The sequence below is a fragment of the Heloderma suspectum genome, chromosome 3, assembly GCF_057233095.1.
Source record: "Heloderma suspectum isolate Gila_16-S chromosome 3, 16-S_ref, whole genome shotgun sequence".
Classification (NCBI taxonomy): domain Eukaryota; kingdom Metazoa; phylum Chordata; class Lepidosauria; order Squamata; family Helodermatidae; genus Heloderma; species Heloderma suspectum.
In genome coordinates this window covers 100,904,680-100,930,378 of record NC_139460.1, presented here as the reverse complement: position 1 = coordinate 100,930,378, position 25,699 = coordinate 100,904,680, and the positions used below count along the sequence as shown (strand labels likewise).

Below are 25,699 nucleotides of genomic sequence, written 5' to 3'. Positions count from 1 at the left end.
ACCCGCTAGGGACATGTGCACTGGGATGGTGGGGGGGAGCAGGTCCCGCCAAAACTTCCTCAGCTATAGAAGCTTCCTGAATCAAGGCTCTGTGGAGGCGCACAGCCCATATATATGATGCATAGAGACCACGATGAAGAATCCCAAGGTTTGGAAAAATTCCTTAGACAGAAATTCTTTAGAGTTCACAACAAAACCAAACCTAAGGGGACAACCTCCAACCCAACAGTCCAATGAGGACTGAACATACTCAGTAACCACACAATGCTGAGTATCTACTGGGAAGAGGGAAAACCCTGAAAACCAGGATGTGTGGGGTGGGGGTGGGGAGAAATGGAGTATCCTGGAAGAGGTCATGCTTGGCTGGAATACTGAAGAGGAACAGACCAGACTGTAATATTTTGCTTCAGTTCCCGCCGTTTCCCTCTTACAGTAAACACAGGAGGTTGAGTGCTTCTCAGTTTGGAAAGAAACACTCGTCACACACTAAGCTGGAACCCAGAAACAGCAGCAAAGTTGCAAACTGCCCATAAATGGCACAGTGCTGGCAGTCATGCTCTCTACCAAGGAATGGTAGTGTAAAACATGGGAAATATCTGAAATGGCCAAATATACTTAGATTGTCCAATTGATAGAAGAAGAAAAACACAAACTTGAATGACCTTCACTACCATTTCTTAACTTTTGGAAAATTATTCATTTTTTTTAACAATATTTATATATTGTTCCACATCAAAGATTTCAGAGTGGTGAAAAACAAGATAAAATAATAAAACCCCATAATCAAAACAATTAAAACATTTTAAAAGAACAGATTCTGAACTTAATAAACTGCAGCTGGTCACTCAGGGAAGGCCTCTTGAAATAACAATGTCTTCAGGAGGCACCAAAAACAACACAATGTTGGCGCTTGCCTGACCTCCAAAGGCAGGGAATTCCACAGGAAGGGGACCACCACGTTGAAGGCTCTTTTCCTGGTGGATTCCAATGAGGCCATAGGTCCATGTGAAACCCGCAAGAGCAAGAAAGAAATTGATACCATGGTACATGTTGACAAAGGTCACAACAGGAAAAGAAAACAAGACAAAGAACAATGCACATGTTGCCAGTACAGATTTCTGCTAGCAGAGATTACTCCCCACTCAACCCAGTATCTTCCCTTTACTTTTATAGTTTTACACTTGAACATGATGTGCCATGTGACTGCTTATTGTACTTTGATTAGCTACTGTACTCTTTTAATCCCACCTCTTCATATTTATTCATATCCGATGATGTTCTGTTTACTTTTACAGTTCTATAGAAATTACCTAACTTGTTCTTTGTAGTTTTGACCAGTCTGGGACACTGAGTAAGACATTTTCTTGTCCTGTTCTCTTTTTCCCAGGTCCAGCTTCCGCCCAGTAATAGGTCAACATATGCCTGATATGACTATTGCCTTAAAGCTGCCTACACTACAACAGCCCATGGATTACTGGACGGTTGTTTACCCCTCCAACAAGCCATGCTGCCCAGGTTCAGTCAACATGACAAACTGGGTGGTGATTATGGAAATCGCACCCCACACGTGCTCAGCACTTGCCATGATTTAAATAAGCTACGGTGGCTTGTTCTGATAGTACTAACTGGCCAATTGTTTTTAAGGTCAGCTGCAAACTACAACTGACTTTACTGTTACCCTTGAAACCAATTATTTTAGCTTGATGCCGATTGTGATGCTTCTGACATGGCTCATTTTCTCAGCTCTCACTACATCCCCAAAAGATCTTTCTTTCCCTTGATTACTGAATTACTCTACAATGACTAATTTATCTCTCTCTCCATTTTCAGTAATAAATATGTTTTACAAATCACTTACTAATATGTAATATTTACTAATATCCTCATTTGCAACCTGCACTTTTGGAGTTTCCTTTACTTCCCTGAAGTCTTCTTTATTTAATCACTACCTATCTTAATCCTTATTTCACAAAGAAAAAAAAAATACTACTTGTCTTTTAAGGCCTCTCATTTGTTCCTCAAAAGCACTTACAATTATTTTATCCTCTTAATATTTTTATTCTGTATGTCCAGCCCAACATGTATACTGTCTTCTGTGTCTTCTGTTTATCCCCAGACCAAGTAAATGTGAATAGTGAAATGCGTATTAGTTCAAACCTACTGGGTATATGGTCCAAAGTGACCAGGTTCAGACATAACAGCAGCAAATCATAGGTTAATTAATTAACCCAGGATTCGCCATGGTGCATGCCAGGCATGTTATGCGGTCATTTTGAATATTCAACCTTGGATCGGCCCGATCAGGGGTTGCTATGTGACAGCTGAACCTGGACACTATAGGTTAATCATGGGTTAAACAACCCACAGTTACCTACAGTTAGTAGTTAGGTGGGGAGTTGAATATTCAAAAAAGCTGCAGAACATGCCTAGCATGCACCATGGAAAATCGTGGGTTAATTAACTCATGATTTGCTGCCGTTACATGCTAACAGCTCCAATGAGAGGTACAGGATTCCTCTGTTAATCAATGGCAGAAAGTGATTCAAAAATTTTACTCTATTAAATCTTCTAGTGAAAAAATGAAAGAGTTCAGCTGCTAACACAGATATTAAAAAAAGGAGGGGAAACTGGCTGAGAATTACAACTTTGCTCAATTACAAGTATTGTTAGAGAATACATCTGAACCAAAGGGAAATCTTTGTCATTTCTTCAGAAACAACAAGAATTTGCTATCCTCTTAAAATATTTACCACAGTCACAAATTAATGAAAAGAAGTGGGATAAAGTGAACAATCCCATAGTAAAATCTATTCTGACAACTTGGCGTACTTTTAAGTACAAGGAAGTAGGTAACTGTAACATGCAGGGAAGTGGGTAACTGTAATCCTTCCCCCCCCCACACACACACCCTTTAAGAACACCCCCTCCCCTGCATGTTTCCTATTCGTACCAGGGTGGGAGGTCCCCCACATGGCTCATGACTCCTGACTGGCAGCCCCCGCCCACCTCTTTGCCATAAAAAATAAGTTTGTGTATTGCGCACAGTGCCCTTTAAATCCCCATGTAAGCCAATAGAGATCACCTCCATTGGCTTGTATTGGGATCTCCATTGCCTGTGGAAAATCAGGGGTGGGGGCAAAATTACCCCCCCAAGGACTGTATTGCCCCCACTGTCTGGGGGAGGCCTTGGATTTTGCTCCCCAATCCTGATTTTTTTTTTTTTTCAAAGCACCATTTTGCATGAACATTTTGTACAAAACAACATGACTATTGTATTTATTTTATAAATAAAATAGTGCCTCTCCCGAAAATTGGATGGGGGGGAACAGAACAGAACCCATGGCAGGGGGTGGGATTCCTTCCCCTCTCATCTGATTTTTGGGAAGGGCACTATTAAAATCCAATGGAAGCCTATGGGGAACGATTTCCCCATAGGTTTCCAATGTATTTTAAAAGTGCTGCGCCTTTCGAAAATCAGATGAGGAGAGGGGAATCCTACCCCCTGCCCTGGATCCTGTTGCCCCAAGGTCCCATGTTGGGGTGCGTGATTCCCCTTCATCCAATTTTCAGGAGGGGCAATTCATATTTTCCCAGCCCCGGTTTTGCACAAAACAGGGCCACATAATGGATGAGAAGGGAGAAACAAATATGGAGAAAAAATAGGTCTTAGGTCTGTTCTAGGGGCTGTCATGTCATGGTGTCCACAGGTGCCTGGCTTGCTGTGTCATGTGAACCCAGGTGGCAGGGGTTGTTTGAAGGTCAAATAACCCTAAAACAAGTCATAGCATGATGCAACAGCCCCATGGGTAAATTAAGCCCCGGTGGGCTGTTGTGACATGTGAAAAGGCCCACTGACTTCTCTCTTTTTATTTTATCTTTTGACCTTAAACTGTTGCTGCGTGCTGCAAGACATTAGTATGAGGGGGACAGAAACAGAACTAAATTAATGAAAAAACGAACTCAAGTACTATATTATGTATTCCACACGGAACATCATTTTCTCCTAAGAGTTGCTCTTTGCATCACCTTTTTAATGTTTTTAACATCTGACAAGGGGGATTGTCTTTAAGCTTGAAGGAAGAAAAACAACTACAATGCTGCTGCCAAAGTTTTTTTTTTTAAAGACACATAATTCCCTAGGACAAAGAATGTACTTGTAGGAGCAGGGAACATTTTGCTGCCATTGAAGGGAGTATTACAAATACCACATGCATATTGACAGAACAAGACTTCCCTCCACAGTACTGTCAAGGACTTATATTTCAAACAAAGATCAGGGATATTTCCTCCCCTCATTATCTTCTGGTACAGTAAACATCACATTTCTGAGCTGCTGTGTATGACAGAGAAGGTTGTTGCCAGGGTACCTAACTTACAGAGGCTGGGAGCACAGATTCTAATATACAGTTGCTGCCGGCAATCGCTCTTTCTCATGACTGCAAATTGTTATCAGGGTTGTTATCAGCATAAAAGCTCCTCACTTCCATCCAGCCCATACCCGCTCATAGTGAAAAGTCCTTGAGCCAAATGTGTGAAAAGGGTGGTGTGAATTTTTCCCTTTAAATGGCAATATTCAAAAGAAGGAACAGATGGAGTGAACCATTAGGGATAGTTCAGCTATAAGACAAAAATATAGAGGACACAAATGTTTTCAATAATGTGCATACAGAATGAATAAATTTCAAATAACCACAAGACAACTGATGAAATACCACTCAAAATATACAGCAATAAAACATATAATAAAAAGAATGGCAACCAAAAAAGAAGCAAAATGACTAAACATAGCTGCTATAAAGTATCTTGGAAAGCCTGAAGCAAACAAACTTCATCCTAAAAGTTGGCCTAAAGAAGCACTCAAATGGAGGTATATCCGAGAGCTTTGGGGACACTACCAAGAAATTCCTATCCCTACCCGTAACTGTTGCCAACTAATAATGAAGATTCTGAGCAGGGCATTTTTGGATGGTCTTAAAGGTGGGGGCATTATAGTGAAAGGGGTTCTCAGACAGACAGACAGTCCTCCAGACCATAGAACGGGTGTACAGCCTTTTCAGGCCCAAGGTGTCTGCTAGGGTGGTAGGGGCCACACGTGTGCATACACATACATGTATGCACATTCACATACAACTCACACAAAACACACAGACATCACTCACTCACACACAAATATGCACTACCCGGCGCCAGCTTGTCCGGCTGAAAGGGGGGGGGCCATTGCGGGCGGGTGGGGTGATAAGACGTATGGGCCTCTGATTGGTGCACCCCAGTCGCACCACTATTCGGGGAGAAGCAGGCCGAGTTGTCTTAAACTCGACCCCCTCCTTATCTCAGCTCTTTGGCGCGACGCAGCTAAAGACAAGACGAGGGACTTTGGCCTGCTGGAGAACGGCTTCGTCCTCGTTCCAGCCGCCTGGACCCAGCATCCTTCTGCGCGCCAAAATCTTCACTTTACAGCTACTGACTTGCTGCTGTCCGTCGGGAGAGCCAACGTTGCTGCCTCTGGGGCAGTTATTGGTGATATCGTTCCGCCTCCCTCCCTCCCTCGCCGGCTCCTTTCCCCCGCCTGTCCGTCCATTCTCCTCGCTCTCCTGCCCGCTCGCTCGCCCGCCCGCTCAACCCGCCCATTTGCTCAATTGCCCGCCCGCCCGCCCGCTTGCCTGACTGGTCCACCGGCCGCTGGGCCAGCTCACGGCCCGCCTGCCAGCCGGCCTGTCTACCTGGCCGCCAGCCTTGCCGGCCTCCCGCCGGTGCCGCCTCGGCCTGAGGTGTTGTCCCGGTGGGAAGCGGTGGCGGGTGGGCGTGCGCGGCGCCGGTGTTTGCCGGTGGCAGTGCTTCAAGCGGCGGTCTGCCTGCCCCCCCCCACTCGTCAGCCGAGTCTGCCTGTTGGGAGGGGCGCCTGGCTGCTGAGCCGAGTCGGAGCATGTATATCACAGCCCCGATTGGTCGCCTCCCAAGGGCTTGGGACATCTCCCCCCGAAAAAATTAAAAATAAAAATTAGTTACTTAAATTAAGAGTATTAAATATTTAATTAATAAAATTGAGTAACAGCGGCGGCTGGCTGTTTGGTGCCTCCCAAGACAGGGTGCCCTTGGCTGAGGGCACCCGCGCTCAAACGCAGCTCCATCACCTTGGGCTCCTGGCTGCGCCTCTTGAAATCGGATTTTCTATCTAAACGGTAGTGCAGCGCTCCCATCTTCATCCCCAGGCCTCTCTGTCTCGGTCTGGAACTCGTACCTGCAGATCTTAAGACTGCGGGGTGGCTGCCTATTGTCTGGGGTGCCCAGCGGCTTTCTTAACTCTTTGATAGCAACTAGGTTAATTCACCTCCTGCAGCATGCCTCCCAAGAAAGGCCAGGGTGGTAAGAAAGGGAAGGGGAAGGCCCCTCCCCCCTCCCCAAAAGACTGCTGCCTAGGCCCGATTCTGACTCTGATGAGGACACAGACCCGGTACTGGCATCAATTCTTTCTCGTTTGGAAGCTGCTGAGCGTTCCTCAGGGATCCCTCCTCCTCCCCAGGCCAGGCACAAAAAATCCTCAGTGGTCCAGCACAAGCGAACGCGACAGCAGACCCAACGCTCGTTGCTCCTTTCTGTTTCAGATCGCCTGGACGCTATTGAGGCATCCACCTCCTCTTCCTTGGCTCTTCCAGAAGGCGCACCACCTTCAGTGGAGCTCCTCCCTTCTGCTGCCTCATCTTCCCTGGGCGCACAAGCAACAACCTCGGTTTTTCCAGCTGGGATCAGAGCATGCCCACGACTGGTACAGGTGAGACAGCTTTGGCACCTCAATTTGCCTGGCCGGGTATGGGGCAAATCAACCCCTTGGGTTGGGTGCCGTGGGTTACCTTTCAAGGCGGCCCAGTCCCCCCTCGTACACTTCCTTCAGTTATTTCAGGCCCCGCAGCTAGTACTCCTCAGCCCGTTGCCTCAGCCTCAACTCCTAGTTCAGCTCTTTGGGGCCTGGCGCTTCATTCCCCTTACTACTACCGGCAGGAGACGCCACTGCGCCTGCCCCGCCATTAGTCCAGCCTCATCCGCTTAACGTCGCCTCTGCCAGTGTTTGGCAGGGGCCCGCCGGTTCGGTTAGTGACCCCCTAGCTTCCCTACCTCCTTCCCTGCTAGCCCCACAGTTGTCCTCGATTGACCCATGCGCCAACCTAAGTCGTGGATCTATGCCCACTGGTGCGACGCCCTCCCCTATTGGTTTTCACTTAACCATTGCTACTAAAGATATTGCGGGGTGAATTTATTGATGTCTTTGCCCTGCTCTTTCGTGAGCCCAAACCCAGCGACAAAGATAGGACCCGTGACCAGGATCTTGAGCGGAGCAAAGCTCGCAAGGTGCCTCGCACCTGGGCGAACTGGTTGCCAGGCTTTTTAATTTACGCTGGCATCCTCCAGCAGAGGTTCCCTGAGAGGGCTTGGGTTCTCACCAAGTACCTCGACATATATTCAGGGCTTACTCCGAATATGAGGGGAGCGCATGGCTGGCTTACGACGAGGCCTTCCGAAGGAGGGCCGCCATCGACCCCTCCATGCGCTGGGATCTGAAGGACCTTTGGCTCCAATTCATGACCCCTTCTAGGCCAGGCTTCGGCGACAGGTCCGACAGCGGCCATATCCTGGCCAAGCTGTCGCCCGCAATAGCCACCAAGACTATTGCAGGTCCAGGGGTTCAACACCGCTGGCTGTGCTGGGAGTTCAACTCCAAAGGTTCCTGCTTCCGGCACGAGTGCTCCCTTTGTGGCGCTCAACACTCCTGCTCCTCTTGCCTGAGAGCCAGAGGTTGGAGAGGTCCCCCAAAGGATGGCCGGGGTGGCAGAAAACAGGGTGGTGGGTATCCTCCCCCTCTCAAAGGGCCCCAGCCCAATTAAGATTGTTCCACTCCTTCAACTTCTAGGTCGTTACCCAAATCGGCGGGCAGCGATCTACTTGGAACGCGGCTTTACATTGGGTTTCAGGATTCCCTTTACGGGCCTGCGCAAGCCGTATTTGACCGGTAACCACCGGTCTGTTTGTAGCACGCGGCGCCTGGTGCAAGATAAGATTAACAAAGAAGTTCAGTCAGGTCGAGTCATCGGCCCCTTTTCCTCGCCCCCGCTACCCAACCTGAGGATTTCCCCTTTGGGAATTATACCCAAGAAATCGCCCGGTGAATTCAGGTTAATTCATGACCTCTCTTTCCCCAAGGGCCAGTCGGTTAATGATGAAATTCCACATTACCTATGTTCCGTGCGTTATACATCCTTTGACGCTGCGGTAGCCATGATAAGAGCTCTGGGCCACGGGGCATTGATGGGCAAGTGTGATATCAAATCCGCTTTTCGCATTTTGCCTATCAATCCTCTGGATTTTGATTTGCTGGGATTTTCCTTCCAGAACAAATTTTACATCGACCGCGCCCTCCCTATGGGATGCTCCATCTCTTGCGCCATGTTTGAGACATTTAGTACCTTTCTGGAATGGGCCATATGGGACAAGACGGGCTGCAGCGATGTGGTCCATTATTTGGATGACTTCCTGTTTGCTGGACCTGGGGACGGCAGTCAATGCTCTGACCTGATTAGGGCATTCATATCCCTTTCCTCAGACTTGGGTGTCCCTTTGGCACACGAGAAGACAGAGGGCCCAACTGTTACTTTGACGTTCTTGGGGATCGAGCTTGATACCCGCGCACAGTGTTCTCGTCTCCCCCACGATAAATTGGTGATACTTAAAAATAAGCTCCAGTCCATTTTGCACCTTCGTAAAGTCTCCCTTAGAGAACTACAGGAAATTGTTGGCTATCTGAACTTCGCTTGTAGAGTGGATGCCCCTGGTCATGCATTCCTGCGATGGCTCTGCTGGGCAATGCGGGGTATTCAACTCCCGCATCATCGCACCAGAGTCACCTCTGCTATGCGCATGGACCTGCGGGTATGGCTTAAATTCCTGAGGGACTTTAATGGCATCTCCTTTTGGAGACGCGAATTACTTCTACGAGCCGACATGCAGATCCATTCAGATGCGGCTGGCACCTTTGGTTTTGGGCTAATTTGGCAAGACCGGTGGTGCCTGGGCCAGTGGCCGGAGACCTGGGCCGCCGGCGGTATCAATCGGGACCTCACCTTTCTGGAATTCTTCCCCATTTATGTGGCTGTACATATTTGGGCAGACTTGATGGCCAACTCTGTCGCCCTTTTTTGGTGCGACAACTGGGCCGTAGTGCATGTCATTAATACATTATCCTCTAGAAACCAAAGGGTCATGGATTTAGTTAGAGGATTTACCCTCCAATGCCTACGCCACAACATATGGTTCCGCGCCTGCCACGTGCCGGGTCTGGGGAACCCGGTAGCTGATGCTTTGTCACGAAACCAGATCGACAGGTTCCGTGCGTTGTCTCCATGGGCCCGTCTGCTGCCAGACCCCATACCAGACGAACTGTGGGAGACTGGCGCTCTCAAGTCAAACACGCGATCCTGAATTCTATAGCCCCCAGCACTAGAGCTGCCTACGAGAGAGCAGGTAGGGAGTTTGGCGCCTTCAGGTGCGGGCTTCAGTTGCAGGATGTGTGGCCCTTACCTGTGGACCACTTGTTACAATTTTGCGTACATCTGCATAACAAGGGACTATCTGCTAGGACCATTTCGGGGAAGCTCGCCTCTTTGGCCTTTTGGGCCAAAGTGTGAGGGGTAGAGGACTCCACCTCAGATTTCCGAATTAGGAGAGCTGTGCAAGGCTGGGCACGGATGTTTCCTGCCCCGCCAGACTCCAGGCACCCTTTGTCGCCAGTTATTCTCACAGGGCTTCAGGCATTGTGGCCCTCCCTTTGCTCTTCTCCATACGAAGCATCCCTCTTTCACGCCGCAGCTTTAACAGCCTTTTTCGGGGCCCTCAGGATTTCAGAACTGGTCTGGGCCTCCAAATCCGACACCTCCGGGAGGGCCTTGAGGTATTCAGATATCCAGATCCAGCTTAGCCTGATTCACCTCCATATTAGACATTCAAAAACCGATCAGGCAGGCAAGGGAGCACTGGTTACCCTTAACCAGGCCCAGGCCGACGAGTTATGCCCGGTCAGGGCCTTGCGGGCTTTCATTGAGCACCGCGGGGCAAGTGAGGGTCCCCTATTTTGCCATGCGGATGGTTCACCACTGACAAAGTTCCAATTTTGGGCAGTCACTAAGGTAGCCTTGACCACACTGGGTCTGGGGCATTACCGTTTCGGGACTCACTCATTTCGTATTGGGGCGGCCTCTACGGCAGCTGCCATAGGTTTTTCATCCAAGCAAGTGAAAGCGGTAGGGAGATGGCGCTCCAGGGCCTTCCACTCTTACATTCGCAAGTTGCCTGATGCTTCTTGATGATTCTCTTCGCCTTCCCCAATGTTTTATTTAGATGGGATTCGACCGACACAGGTACGGGTGCTCATTTGTGGGCACAGTATGGGTTTTTTTGGGCTGCCCGCAGAGCTTCTACGTCGGCCTTCGGATCCCGGCTGCAGTTTCCCCAACAGGTGGCGATACAATGGCTCGGCCGAAGGGGTATGCAATGGGACGGTCTTCTCCCCACACTCTTTCAATGAGGTTTGGTCAGTTTCCCTCCACAGGTCCTGGTGTTACACCTTGGAGGGAACGACCTGGGCTACAAGCCTGGAAAGGGCTTGATCGAGCAGGCGTTGGCCGATCTGCAGACGATCCGACATCGCTGGCCGGGGGTGACCATATTATGGTTCTCAATGCTCCCGAGAATCATGTGGAGGGCGCAGAGTAATGCGGCCATGGAAAGGGCCCGGCGCAAGGTGAATAGAGAACTGGCACGTGGGTTGTCAGAGCATGGCGATGGTTGCATCAACCACCAAGGAATTCATTGGACTAGGAGGGAGCTTTACAGGCAGGACGGCGTCCACCTGTCAGACATAGGCAATGATTTATTTTTGGTCGATCTGCAAGGGGGCCTGCGGGAAGTTCTTCTGCGCAGGTGGGGGGAGTTTCTCACAGGCAATAGGCCTGTGACTCCTGTGGCGGCTAGGACAGGCAAAACTGGAAAGGGAGTAGGGATGGTGTGCATGCAGAGGCACCTTATGGTGACAGGTGACGCCTGAGGGCCCCCCGAATGGGTTGTGCGGCTCGGCGGGGGGATAAGGGTTGCCTGGGAGACCAACCCTACTCACTCACCCAGGTGTTATGCGGCACCGGGTCGGGGGTGACACCGGAAGGTCTACCTCCCCCACAAGGGGCAGTCCAGAGGGATGGCGAGATCACCGCCACCCCTCAGGCTGGGTGTGTTTTCGCCCATGAAGTGTCAGATAGCCGCTGACACAGTTAGATGCCCGTCCTAGTTACCCCTTTGCAGATATTTCAATAAAATGTGGCCCAATTTTCAATCCAAGCTTGTTGTCTGCGTCTTCTTTAACCCATCTCCGCTCGCAAATAACTCACTCACATCCAACTCCTGTCCAAGAGCGTTTCATAGGCCTAACACCTGCTTTGATCAGATAAAACCAACATTCCTCCCAGAAATATCATTTCTCAAACTATCCAGTCATCCAGAACTTCTGGCTCCTAGCTCTTCTCCCTCCTCTAATCCATCTCTTGCTGAAGGATCCTGACACCCCACACTCTGTTACTTGGAAAATTCTCAGAGGAAAAAAACTGTGGAAAAGGAAAAACACGCCAGGAACAGGCACTATGGCTCCTGCTATAGAAACCCCATTTTTAGAGCATCCTAAGAAGCAGGAAGGAACCTTCAAGCGCTGCTTCTTAGGACACTTCAGGGATGCACTAGGAACAAGGCTTCTATGGCAGGAGCCATAGAGGATTTTTCCTTTTCTGGGGCTGACTGCAGCCCACACATTTTGCACTTTTGCCATAGAAGGTTTTACAGACCAACCTAGCACTTTAAACTAGCAAACTGAATTGGGCCCGGAAGCTAGATGTATCTGTTAAGGTTTATTTATACAGCTGTTGCAAAACAGTTTCTGCCTCCTACCATATGGTGGAGGCAGGCTGTAACACTTCTTACCATAGGAGCTTTCAACCTGTCTTCACAGGACAGGCCTATTCAGAACATATTGTAGGACAGTAACAAGACTGCTGCTTTCTAAGAAGGGGCATAGTTGACATATGAGATGTAATTAATAATCAGCACTCCTTATGATAACCAACAGCTATTTATCAATTAGGAAATTGGATGCAAGACAAATTACAGTCTGTAAATCTATCCAATCAGGGCAACCAAAAACCTTGAACATAAGCAAACTCACCTGTCATCACCATCATGTCTTGTCTACATTCTCTGTCTACCTTGTCTAGTTTCAGTCTACTGGCCCTCATCTCTTTGGCTACTGCCTCCAGGTACTGGTTTAAGACCTAGATGTCTAGTTAATTAAATCTCAGTCTTGGTCCTATAAACAGCTCCAGAAGGATCTTATCTATAGCAGCTTTACATAGCTTTGAAATAAGTAGACACTGTAGAACACCGTGTTGTGATTTCTAAATGCCAAGTATGCAGCATCTCCTAGGCTTAGTCTTTGAGTCGCCTATAAAAGACAAGCAGAACCAGCATAATGCTATCACTTGGCTGCCAACAAGAATTTTCCGAACAAACCAACAAAATATCATGGTCCACAATATCAAATGCTAATGAGAAGTCTATAAGGAGAAAAGGAAGTATTATTCAGTCAACCTCTAGATGATCATACACTGGGGCCATTAAATCAGTCTTAGTTCCCAAACCAGGCTGGAAGCTCAACTGAAATGGCTGAAGAAGACTGTGTCATCCAGGAATATCTGGAGCTGGGCTGCAACTATGCAGTGAGTTGCCTTCCCCAAACAAGTTGGGGAAAGTGTGGGTACATGGAGGCTAAAGTGTAAGCAAGCACATGAAAGACTGTGGAACATGTTTACTACTTATATGGTGCAGACATTAAGCCTAGGTGCCTTAACTTAGAAATTCCGTGGGGTTTTGGCATATAAGATAATTCATAAGTGCCTTAGTTCTTCTCTTAAACCAAAGATTGTTGTGTGTGTTTTTAAATTGAATATATACAATAATTAAACCTGAAGATTTTTTTCTCATGGACCAGCAAGGCTATCTTCATTTTTTACAGAACAATGTAGGATCTACATATTTATTTTATATAATTTAAAATGATTTTTAGACTGCCTTTAAAAGTAGAACCCTCCCAAGGTGGCCATACTAGTCAATTTAAGCAGCATGATAAGAGGCTTATAGGTGACATGGAGATAGATTAATGATGTTTGGTGAGGTCACCCACATGCCTATTGTCATGCAGAAAAAAAATCAATTGAAGAGGGTTATAAGGTCCTTCTCAGTTTTGAAATCCACACTGGATCACTTTGAGAAGTCTTTTATCATGCACAGTGTGATCTAACATTTTAAATGGGAATTTAAACTTAAGGAGGAAGACCGATTGCTTTCCTTCTTCCCTCAGCTGCCTCCCTTTCCTACTCCTCCCCGGGAGTAGCTTGCAGGAGGAGTAGTAACACCTGGAGAAATTCCCTCTTCTACACAACTCTTAAAGGTGCAGGTGCTCTATCCTTTTTTTCACCTGATCACACTATGGAATGCTCTTCTTCAGGAAGTTCAGAAGGCAAGTTCCTTGGTGATTAAAAACAACAAGTCAAAGCTTTTTTATTCTACAGGGGATGCAGTGTCATGTTTTTTCTACCACTCATACTGACTATACTGTTTTAGTTTGCTTATTTTTAAAATGGTTTTATTGCTTTTATTGTGGTTAGGTTGAAAGGCAGAACACGAATGGAAACAAATACCACCATTTTTAGACAATTTGATTAATTTCAGATTTAAATTGGTGGGTATCCAAGCCAACTGGAGTGTCTGAGTTAGAGAAGAGGCTGCCATATTCTAAGTGGAAATCATAGAAGGAGATCATAGAATCATAGGGTTGGAAGGGGCCTACAAGACCATCGAGTCCAACCCCCTGCTCATTGCAGGAAGCCTGATTCCCAGGCGGTCTCCCATCCAAGTACTAACCAGGGCTAACCCTGCTTAGCTGACGAGATCAGGCGCATCCAGCCCTTTGCTCAGTGCTTTTCCAAGAAAATATTTCAACAACATCAGTAATAATTAAAGGTACCCTGCTCCCCACATTTGTTTCTCCTGAGTTGAAGTCTACACATTTACACACACATTTTGACTTTAAAAATAGCACACAGTAGAAGCATACTTACAAACTGAAAACAGCTCCTAACACTGGGTTCAATGTTACTGCCACCAAAAGAGGCAACTTCTCCCAGCTGCCTTGGAATCTGGATAGAGTCATGCAGGAGGAGGCCAAGGCGACGCTGGTCACAGAATCCAGTGGGACTGGCTACCTGCTTGAACAAATCTGGAGACAGGAAAACAAAAAAGCAAAAACCATTAAAACAATGGGAACTATGTTACCTATGACTATGCATATATTTCAAAAACAAATTTCCTTTCAGAGATTCAAATAAATTGAAGAGATTCCTCATTAGAGCTGAGCTCCTTTTTATTAGTTTGGTCACAATTTGTTTGGCAATTTAGAAATGCGACCTTCTCTGATATATAATTTTGAAATAAGCACTTTATAGCACTTATTAATAAAAACTACAAACCAGGGAACGTTTTTTCTCTCAGAAGTAAACATGGACCAACACAGTTTCCTCTGCATTTTGTGCTTTTTCCAAGCAACCCGTGAAGTTAATCAAAGTTTGGGAATCCTGATTGCATGTATGTGGCATTTTGAAATATTCTGGTAGCTGCAATAGGTCAGCGGTTCCATTTGAGAACACCTTTAGATTCAAGTAATTCCCAGTTTTACATGTTGAAAAAAGGAAAACACTTTTCATAAAATGGATATTTCAAAATGCTCAGATTGCAATAGTGTGTTTAAAAGAAAGGAAGAAAAATCAGTTCTCTATTACAGAGCTGCTGTGCCCAAAGGGAATGTTACTCTCCAGAAATTGTGCCATAAGTAAAATTTAGTTTACTGTGAATTAGTTATATTGTAGATATTTTGAGATATGTTAGTTTGCAAAAGGAAAGAGAATGAGGTTATAATAACCAACTGAAATATTCATTTGATTCTACTCTAGTTACCAATACATGGCCTGAATAAATCTTGCTTGTTTTTCAAAGCATTAAAAAAATTTCAGCAGTATAAAAATAATATGGTTTTATTTCTGCAGCTTCTTTAATATTTCATTTCGTACTAGAGAAGTTCTCATCTTGTACACAAGTTTCCTAATACAGCTTTTAACGCATCATTTTATTTTGTGTCTATTTAAATTGTTGATTAAAGGCATCAAATTCCTAGCAGTCTGATGTTTGTATACATAATCTGGGGGTGCTTTCTATTCTCTTCATAGCTCTGGAGAGTTTCTTTGCAGTATGACTTTTGTGTCAGGCTATTTGAGTAAATGAATGAATTTCAGAGTTATAATACTCATCATTTAGGAATAACCACTATAAGAACACCACAAGGAGTTGGTGTTAGTCTGTTACAGCAAAAACAACAAAGAGTCTTGTGGCACCTTGGACTCTTCATTATGGAGAGTTTCTGTCATGGAAACTTAATGCCAGAATAAATTAGTCTTTAAGGTGCCATAAGACTTTGTTGTATTGAATACTTTGTTTCTTTCTTTGGAGCCTGATCACTTCTGAAGGTTTACAGCAAGTAAAAAAGCATGACTGGGATTCAGTGAACCACATCACTAGTTCCTTGTGCCCATTGGGTTTATTTCTCAAACTATGCTAATGCCAAAGAGCAAGCCATGTTTGAAACCAAGGAGACTTTCAAAAGCAGCTTGTGATATTGCATATATGAATGCTGTTCAATGAAAAAGACAAAAATCCCACTGGGCACGCCTAAACAATTGGGCAAGCCTGCAGTTGCTCTTTGAACACAGGACCATATGTAGAAATCAATCTAGTTTTATTTATTTCACTTTAATTAACAATCTAAACATCCTGTGGATAATAAAAGGTTATTCTTGGCTACCAAAATAACAGAGATAAAAATGTCATGCATCAGAAGGGGCTCTGACACTGGCTTTAGCATACATGTATATGCATGAAGCAGTTCTTGTGTATACCCTTCCTAATCCAGTATCAAAACGGCTCATTATGGTCTGATTTTGTGAGCTCTAAATATCCAGTTATCTTGGTAAATGCACAAGATAAGGTCAAGTTATCAATGACCCTATCTAAATATCTTTCTCAGTGCGGGCCTGAATTATCTGGTGTCAGCTTTATGGGTTGTATCCAGTGGTGTCATTCTGCTAACACAAAGTTTCTACTATTTGTGGGAACTGTTTTCATCCATGTGCAAGTGTAAAATCCAGTACTTGATTCCGCTCGCACAAGCACTTTTGCAAGACAATGTGCAAGCTGTTGCACAAATGCATTCACAACTCAGTATGACTTAATTACACTAGCTCAGGGGTAGGCAACCTGCTGCTCTCCAGATATTTTGGTCTCCAGCTCCCATGAATCTGTCAATATGGCCATGCTCAGGGATTTGGGGAGTTTTAGACCAAAATATCTGAAGGGCGCCAGGTTGCCTACCTTGTGCTAGGTTTTCCCTTGCACTCATTATTCAGCTAGTGCTTCTGCAACTGTTAGCGGACCACACAATCACTAGAATAACTAGTGGAACACTACCTTCTCTTGTATTTTTTCCGCTAGTGTTATGTTGGGTACAACTCCATGTTAAGCTTAGGAATGATCTAACATGGACCATATATGACTGAAAGAGACCCTTTTTGCTTATGCATTATTCAACTGAAGCTTCCAAGAAAAACTTTTAGAGCAGGTGTGGGCAACATGTGGCCTTCCAGATGTTGTTGGACTGCACCTCCCCTCAACCCTAGCCAGCATAGCCAATGGTGAGGTATGATGGAAGCTGCAGTCCAGCAACATCTGGAGGGCCACAAGCTGCCCACCCCTGCTATAGAGGAAGGTTCCCAAACAATGGAATATTAACTGCAATCAATTTCATTAGAAGTCACACAGTATAAAAAGCACAATACCTTGAGAATTATAACCTATTTGTATGCTTAAAAGTAGGAAATCAAGATGAGGTATTTATAATACATTAGTAGCTAACACTTGAGTATTGGCTGCCTCACCCATAAAAAGCAGAAAAAAGGACAAACTAAAAATTCATGAAACACAACTTACATCTATATTTATCTTCCAGATGTGCTTTACACAGGGAAATTACACCAGTTTTAAAAGACAGGACCCGGATCTTTCCCGTTCGACCCCTGTTGATATTAAATCACAGGACAAGGGGGAAAATAATCAACATGCAGTTAATAATCACTGCTTCTAACTGCGAAAAAAAAAACCTACTAGAAGCTAAGGAAATCCCTAAAAGGAAGGAAATTAATTCCTAAAACACTAGCATGAAATATAAACATAAAAGGACAACAAAGAATAGAGTATAAATGTACAATAAGTTAGCTGTAATTAGATCAGTTTCAGGACTGCTTGTGGTTCACCGTGTCTCCTATGCTGAATGGCTGTTTTGAGTTTAGCTCTCAGAAATTTTACCAATTTTATCCAATCCTGCTGCTGTGCCTCTGCTGGTTCCACTGAGCTTGCGGGACTCACCACAAGCACAACAAGAACTAGCGCTTCCTGAAGGAACCCAAGAAACGAGCAGAAACGTTTGTTCCTAGAACAGGACATGTCAGCAGAGCTCCCTTCTGCAATTTCCATTGACCTGTGCCATTCCGGAAATGAGTGGTTCCACTCATTTCCAATTACTTCGGGAACCACTAAGTTTCCATTGTGCTAGTGGTAGGTCCCACTAGCACACAGGCACTACTGACTACTGCCCCGTGGGTATATTGCTTTTAAAAATATATATTAAAAAGACATAGTAACTTCTTCCTAAATGTTTACTTAAGTGTTCTTTATTTAGGGTTCTATAATACTTTAAGTTGCAGATGCCTGGTTACTGCAATGCGTTATACATGGGGCTGCCTTTGAAAATGGTCCGGAAACTTCAACTGGTCCAAAATAGGGCAGCAAGACTGTTAACAGGGACTGGACAGCATGATCTTATTATGCCACTGCTTTTCCATCTGCACTGGCTGCCAGCAGCTTGGGGCCAGATTACCTGAAGGATCGGCTCCTCCCATATGTACCAGCCCGGACCCTAAGATCAGTGGTCCTTCTTCTGGAGCCCCTGCCAAAGGAAGTGAGGCAGGTGGCTACCAAGAAGAGGCCCTTTTCTGCTGTGGCACCCTGGTTATGAAATGAGTTTCCTAGGGAGGCTCACCTGGTGCTTACATTGTGTTCTTTCTGGGGCACATATTTTCCCAGGCATTTTAGTCTTAGTTGTGTTGTTTTAAATCTGTTATTGAATTTTACATCTCTACATTGCTGCTAGGTTTTATTCTGGTTTTACTTTTAGATTGTAGTTTTAAATCTTTAAATTTTATATTGTATTTTATTTTGTATTTTGTGGTTTTAATTGTTGTGAGCTGCCCAGAGAGCTTTAGCTATTGGATGGTATAGAAATGTAATAGATAAATAAATGCCTCCTGTAATTAGAACAGGTTACTAAAAGAGTAGGTGTAAATAAATACAGCATTTCTGGCAACGATAGTGGAAGAACCAGAAAGTCAAATAAATATAGCAAACCTTGAAACTGGGAGCAAGTTAGCAAATTTAAGCTTATCCAATTATTTTCCACCAAACAGATGCAAAAAAAGGATATAAGAAATACAGGAATATAAAAAGAGGCATGCTGGATCAGACCTAAAGTATATCTAATCCAGCATTCTACTTTCCAGTAGCCATCCAATGCCTCCAAGAATCCCAAAACCAGGTCATGAAGGAAATATCCCCCTCCCATTGCTACTTCCCACTAACTTGTATTTAGTGGCATACTGCCTCTGAATCTGGTAGCTCAATATAACTATCATGATTAGGGGCCAATTTATATGAGGCATTAAATGCACCTTTGCAGTTAACATTTTTTTTTTAAATGCAAATAGCTGCCCTGGGAGGGTGGGGTGACAGTGATTGGGATTGCAGCAGGCCGAGGGGGAAGTTTAATCCTTTCCTTCCCAGCTACAGTTCTAACCAAAATCACTCCGCCGAATCTTTGTAATTATTTGCATTACAAAGAAAGCTCCAATGGTATTCATTTAACATCATGTCTAGTTTGGCCCTAATAATCTTGCCTGCAAATGCTTATTCTGATTTAATTTCTTTGTGTACAATTTGAACTTCAGATGGGTGTGCATGTGGATAACTTATTTTGAGTTTTCAGGTCAAATGTGTCAGTTGGGCTGAACTGCAAAATTCCATTTATATTTGGTTGAAATAAACAGTATGCTAAATTATTACTTTCTAAAATTCAGTCAATATTAGTAACTGAAGGAGTAATCCTATGGACCACAGTCACTGTCTGGCAGGCCATAAGATTTTTCAGATTCCCAGCACCAAGATCGTAGACAGTGCTATGACTTTGGAGCTGGGATTTGGAACTCCCTGCCCCTCCCATTTGTAGCTGCCGTGGAGAGAACCATGCTGGCTGCCTCTACGAGCTCCCAAGCATGAACTCAGGAAGAGAGAAAGGGGGCATGCTGGTGGGTGGGGAGTTGAGGGCTTATGCCGTATCCCCAGCCCACCCCAGCCTCCATCCCTCCCCCTCCCCAAAGCCTCCACTAGAAAGGAGAAAACACCCGCCTAGCTAAAATGCAGAGAGGAAGGCGCAATACACCTCCTCCTCTGCACTGGATAATTGTAAGCCTCCAAACCTGGAGGCTTACAAGTACCCAGGGTGGATCTAATAGGTTTGTGCCCTAAGTAATAGCTATCCTCTTTGTACCTACAAATTCAACAAAAAATAATAATACATTGAGACCAGGGGCAGATTATGGTAAGGAGGAAATTTTCTGATGTATTTTGTAACTCTAGGGGAGAATACAGTAGTTCCTTATCCATAATTTAGTTGGGTGTAATTGTCTTGATTAACATTGAAATATTCAGGGTCTGGAAGTATTCCAGTGCTGTGAACCATGTCCTTAACTGAGGTTTTAACTTTGATTAAACTAAAATCAGTTTCTTGGGTTCTTTAAACTGAAGCTACAATATTTTATTTTATTGCCTAGAAAAGCTACTGTTTATGTGAAGTGGTTCCTCATACAACAGGCAATCTTAATCATGCCTCTTGGTGGTAGTGATGTAAATCAAGCCAGTGCATACTGACAAAAAAAAAATAAAATGCAGAAGGGCATAACAGAGTGATTATTTAACAAATGGTATGGAAGTTAAGAAAATGACCCCAATTGCCTAGGATATTCTATTTAAAACTATCATTTCCCAATGTCTCATTTCATAACTCTGAGAACTACACTGGACTCCAAACCTAACCAAGGGCTTCACTGATTCAGCTAAGTGCAGCCTTTAAGCCATTAGCTGTATTAAACTTGCACTTTGACCACCAGCTTGCTAGCTCTGAGTCATTCATTTTTACAGCAAGGACAAAAGTTCATTATAATCAACTTCCACTGAGGTCTACCCACACATACGTGTCATAAACATTCAAAAGCCAGTTGAGGCACATATCTACGCAGAGGGGGACATTGACTAGGTTATTGTGCTCTTGTTCCAATCGATCATAAATAGTAGTCAAGCAGTTGATGATCTGAAGTATATCCATTGGCTGGTCATTCTGTTTGAGGTTGTGCTGGTCCAAGGCATCACATGCAGCAGACAGACTCAGAAGATCCACTGTATAAATAATAGAAATAACAGTCCTAATAAGAAACAGCTCCAATCTGTGGCAAAATAGGCAACAATTATTTAATAGTGTATACTGGACCAAGCTGAAAACAGCTGTTGCTTTCATTACATCAGCTTGAAGATTTAGTTTTCATTTTTCATTTTTAGTATTTTCTACCCATTAATGTAATTTCTCTAGACAGGTAAGATCTAATTTAGCAACATATAAAATGTTACTAGTTTAAAAGCTGCTCCTTGTCCGGCAACAGTCTATTTATCAGCCACATCCCAAGGGATCAAGGAAAGACACTTTCTCTAATGCAAATGTATTAGATAAATTGGAAATGCAGTAAAATACTTTTAACATGGAGCTTAAGGCTGAAGTGTCCAGCTCCTCTGAGAAAATGAATGAATGATAATTAAGTGAACCCCTCAAGGATTGGGTCTCAGTCTAATTATGTATGCACCTACAGATAAACAGAGGTCATTCTCATTTGCAAGAGCTTTCCATGCTAATAAGTGGCAGTACTCTGAAAGCTTCTGATGGTTTTACTTTAAACCTTCATGAGATGCCACTAATATATCCACTAATGATAAGCAGTGGTGTGAAAATACGTTTTGCTTTAGACAGTTATTGAATAAATCACAAAACAGCTGCATTTTTTAATTTGAACTCTGTACTTCTCCCATACCATATAGAAGTCCCTGTTTCAAAGAAACATGTATAATAAGGCATTATCTTCTTCTACTACTTAACTTAACTGGCCACTTAAAATATATAGAAAATAGACATATGTATTATTCAGTGATGGCAGAGCACAGTTAAAGCTACAGCACCGCAATGAACACCAAGGGTCAGGAAGTATTCAATTTTGTATTTTTTAAATGTGTTTGAGGTGTTTTTTTCCTAATACCTTAACTCTGTAGTTTTAAGAGTGAATTCTCATCACCATTTGGACTTGTTCGATGAATTCACCCGTGACAAGCTGTGGCACCCATGAGTGCCAGTTTGAATATGCAATCCCCCTCAGGGGTTGTCATGTCATGCAAACTTGGCGAGTGTGGGTTATGCGAGGGTTAAACGACAGACAATGGGTTATGCAAGGGTTGTTTAAACCTTGCATAACCCACACTTGCTGGGTTCACATGACACAGCAACCTCCGAGCGGGAGTTGCATATTCAAAATGGTGGCTACACACACCACATAACCCGGGCTGTCGTGTTGTGCGAACAGCCCCAGTGGCTGCTATCAAAAGAAGCCCTTTATGAGTAAGGTAACCAGAGAGAACACTAAAGCAGTTTGGTTGTTTTCACTGCTACAACTCCCACAGCTGATAACTGATGTGACAGCCCGTAATCATTATCTCATTGGCTGTAGAATAGACAAGAGTGAGAACTATCAAAGCCTTCTGTAAATGGTCTCTGAGGAAATGCTCATACCTAGTTGTCCACCTTCCCCTATATACACCAAATTGACCCCGAGAACTTCCCAGGAGGCCTTATTGGTCATCTCACAACCAATAGTGTATCAATTATTGTGAATTGCCCAGAGAGCTTCTGGCATTGGGCGGTATAGAAATGAAATAATAAGTAATAATAACCAGGTAACAGCACATAGGCAGGCCTTCTTGGGCCATCCACCCTCTTGAACACTCTCCCATGTCTAGTTCAAGGGGCAGAACCTGTGGCAAGGTTCAAACACCTCTTAAAATGTATTTGTTCAACTCAGGCTTTCCATGACTTGTAATCGATCATGACACTGCTCTTATTTTATTGCTTTTATTGTAATGTTTTAAGTTATTTATTGTTTTATACTGTTTTCATGTTGTATTGTATGTGTTTCTATCTAAATCGCCTGGGGATCCTGGATGTCAAGCTGTATAGAAGCAGCTTAAATAAATACAAACAGATATGCAAATGAACACACGGAAGAGGACTGGGATTGTGCCCAATGGCCTGAACTCCCACCTCCATACTTTCAAAGTTCTTGAATTCATGTCGATTCTCTACATACAAATCACACGTCACAAAAATGGACAGTACAATATTGTGTGGAGGGAGTCTACATGGGTAGGTCCAGTGTAAATGGGGCCTTGAACACATGGAAGCTGGTGCAATCCCAATTCTGACCTCCATGTTCATTTGTATGCTTCATGGCCATCTGCATAGGGCCACAGAAAGCTCCAATGTCATATAGGTTATTTATTTATTTGATCTTTACTCTACCCCTCTACCAAGAAAATAGCATTCAAGGCAGCTTACAATCATAGATAAATACAAATTGCTTCAAACAATAATAAAACAAATACATTAAAGCACAATTAAAAATACAACAATATACTCATACAAAATAATCATTTGGATCATGACCAGTATTACCAACAGTGACAGATTATTGCAATTTTCATGCTTTTTTTCCTGTTTTCCAATCCAGGGCACTGGTATACACTATGCTACACAGTTTCTTCCTCTCCATCTTTCACACTTTCTGAACTAGATGTAAAATAGTTGTCTCCCTGTTGCTTCTTGAATCATAAGCCAGGTTTGTTCTTGGCTTGAGATTCTAGTTTATTAGGGGAGCAAGAAGCCAGAGATTCCAGTTTGGACATAATGTTAAACAAACCAAGGGTGAAGGTTCCCTGGTTTGTTTAGCTGTTAGGAGGGCCAAGCGGGAGCAATCAAGCATGTTCATGGTAAGCAAAATTTCTCACAGTTCTGGCTTACCAAGGTATGCAAACCAGCCTGCTACTTCATCAAGAAAAAGGGAGACTAATAGAAGAGAAAAGGTGGGATGATGACTGGGAAGAAGACAGGACAAGATTTTGGCTTAGACCAAGGGTTTGTACATCTTTAATCAAATACTGTAGCAGCCATATCGGGGGTCAGACTAAGTAGCCTCATGCAGTCTCATGCTTCATGTTCTTGCTGCGCTCTTGCTCTCTGAAATATATGTTTGTAAGCTGACGAGACACAGGAGTCTCTTATCTTGTCAACAAAGGCTAAGGTCATAGAATTGTATATCTTGTTCTCTGCTGTTCTCTTCTGTTCTCTGCTTATCATGGCTACCCTATAACCCATTTCTTGTATTATAAACAATGGTGCTAGGAGAAGAAATGTTGAGGACTGCAACCCCACACGGGAGGGAGAGGAGGAGCCGTTTCCTATGTGTCACAATGTCTATAAAAACAATGTGCTGATATAAATCCGGGCTTTTTGGCTCTTTGGAAATGATTCCAGCCTTAAGCCCGCGCGTTAAATAAAGAAACTCTTTTTCCTTCACTCCGTGGTCTCTCTGACTCTGAGTTCTGCAACAATACGAGTTTTTTTGTGGAAGAAAAGTAAAACATTGTGAGCACTGCATGAAAAAGCTTGCCAGTCTCAAAGTACTGCTAGGTCTTTCCCCAATGTAATTGTTTCCATAGTATAGGAAAATGTACACTCACTGGGCTGGTTTGTATGATCAAAATAAGTCATGGTGGCTTATTTAAACCATGGTGTGTGCTGGACGCCATCTGAATAATCACTGCCCAGGTGTGGCTTGTTGTGTTGTCCAAACCCAAGTGGCATGGCTTGTTGGAGGGGGAAACAACCCTTCAATAACCCTACAACAGCCCATGGGTTATTGGAGGGTTGTTTCTCCTCCAACAACCCATGCCACCCAGGTTCAGACAGATGACAAGCCACACCCAGCAGTGATTATTTAAATCACACCCCACACATGCCACAAAGCTCAGTATGTGCAAAACTGCAAAGACATCAGTTTCACTGTGACATTGTGAATTGGCTGCAGCTTCTCAGCATGTGTACACTACACATAGCAAAAAAAGCTTATGGGGGAAATCATCATGTATTTGCCATACTTCCTCCAAGAAGCTTGGGGCTGCATTAGGTTGGGTTCAGAAAGAGCAACCTGCCCGAGGCCATCCAGGAGGCATCATGGTTCTGGAAGGATTTGAACTCAGGTCTCCCAGGTCCAATACCCTATCTCTGGAGTCATCAACACCTGCTAGGACCCTCCTGCCCCTCCTGATTATTATTTTTTATTTTTTAAAATTACCTTAGTTGGCTGGAAAGCAGCAGAGTTCCTTTCCCTTGCCCAGAATGCTCCCTGCCCTTGCTCCTTTCCCTCTTTCCCTTCCCCAGAATGCTCAGAGCATTCTTCAGAGGGAAAGGAAGAGGAAGAGCCTGGTGCTCTGCTGCTTTCCAGCCAGCCAGCTGAAACGGAAACAAAAGGGGAGCAATCTTGGAGCAAGAGGGTGATCTGAAAAGTAGGATGCAGAAGAAGGGCAGCAGGGGGTCTGGAAAAGCTAGCATGGTGGGGAGGGCTGGTCTACACTCTGCACTGGCAATGGCTGTCCAGGATGTCGGAAGGGTCTTTCCCACCCTACCTGGAGATGCCGGGAATTGAACCTGGGACCTTCATCATGCGAAGCATGTGTAGTACCACTGAGCTACAGTCCCATAATTACCTACTTTTAAAGTATTGCTTTATTATAATTGTTTTAATTGTATTATTGTCAGCTGCTTTGAACTCTATGGAGGAAAGCTGGGGTATCAGTGTTTAAAATAAATAAAATCTGAGGTTTATTCAGACAAGCTTTGATGTAAATATCCCTGAACTCACTTAACAATTTGCCTATATTTCCTTTTAATGTATATATGCAGAGTTATACATATAATATCGCAAGATTTTTTCCCCCTGCTGTGGAATTCTTTTTTAAAACATTTTTTTATTTTGATACCTAGAATGAGGTCATATTCAGACTTAAAAGCCACCAGGCCACTTATTGCTTCCATTTTATTTAAATATAAAAGCAAATATATTAACAGCCTTAATCTTCCCACACAGTCTTCTGTTTTATAATATTAACTTTCCAAAGGAATTTTGCATCTTTCTTCCTTTCCTAATATCAACAATTCAGTATTAAATAAATTATGCTACCAGAAATTAATAAAGCT

General features: G+C 44.1%; 1 protein-coding gene and 1 pseudogene across 1 annotated transcript in view; one reads left to right on the top strand and one right to left on the bottom strand.

Moving 5' to 3' along the window:
• Positions 1 to 25,699, bottom strand: part of DMD (dystrophin) — a 1,907,270-nt gene that overhangs the window by 77,780 nt on the left and 1,803,791 nt on the right. Inside the window, exons 64-66 of the mRNA XM_084843968.1 lie at positions 20,547 to 20,748; positions 17,176 to 17,261; positions 14,202 to 14,359 (exon numbers count right to left, since the gene is read on the bottom strand). Coding sequence (XP_084700094.1) covers positions 14,202 to 14,359; positions 17,176 to 17,261; positions 20,547 to 20,748 — 446 coding nt within the window. The remainder of the gene's footprint in view (positions 1 to 14,201; positions 14,360 to 17,175; positions 17,262 to 20,546; positions 20,749 to 25,699) is intronic.
• LOC146350002 (uncharacterized) lies at positions 9,390 to 10,349 on the top strand (annotated as a pseudogene).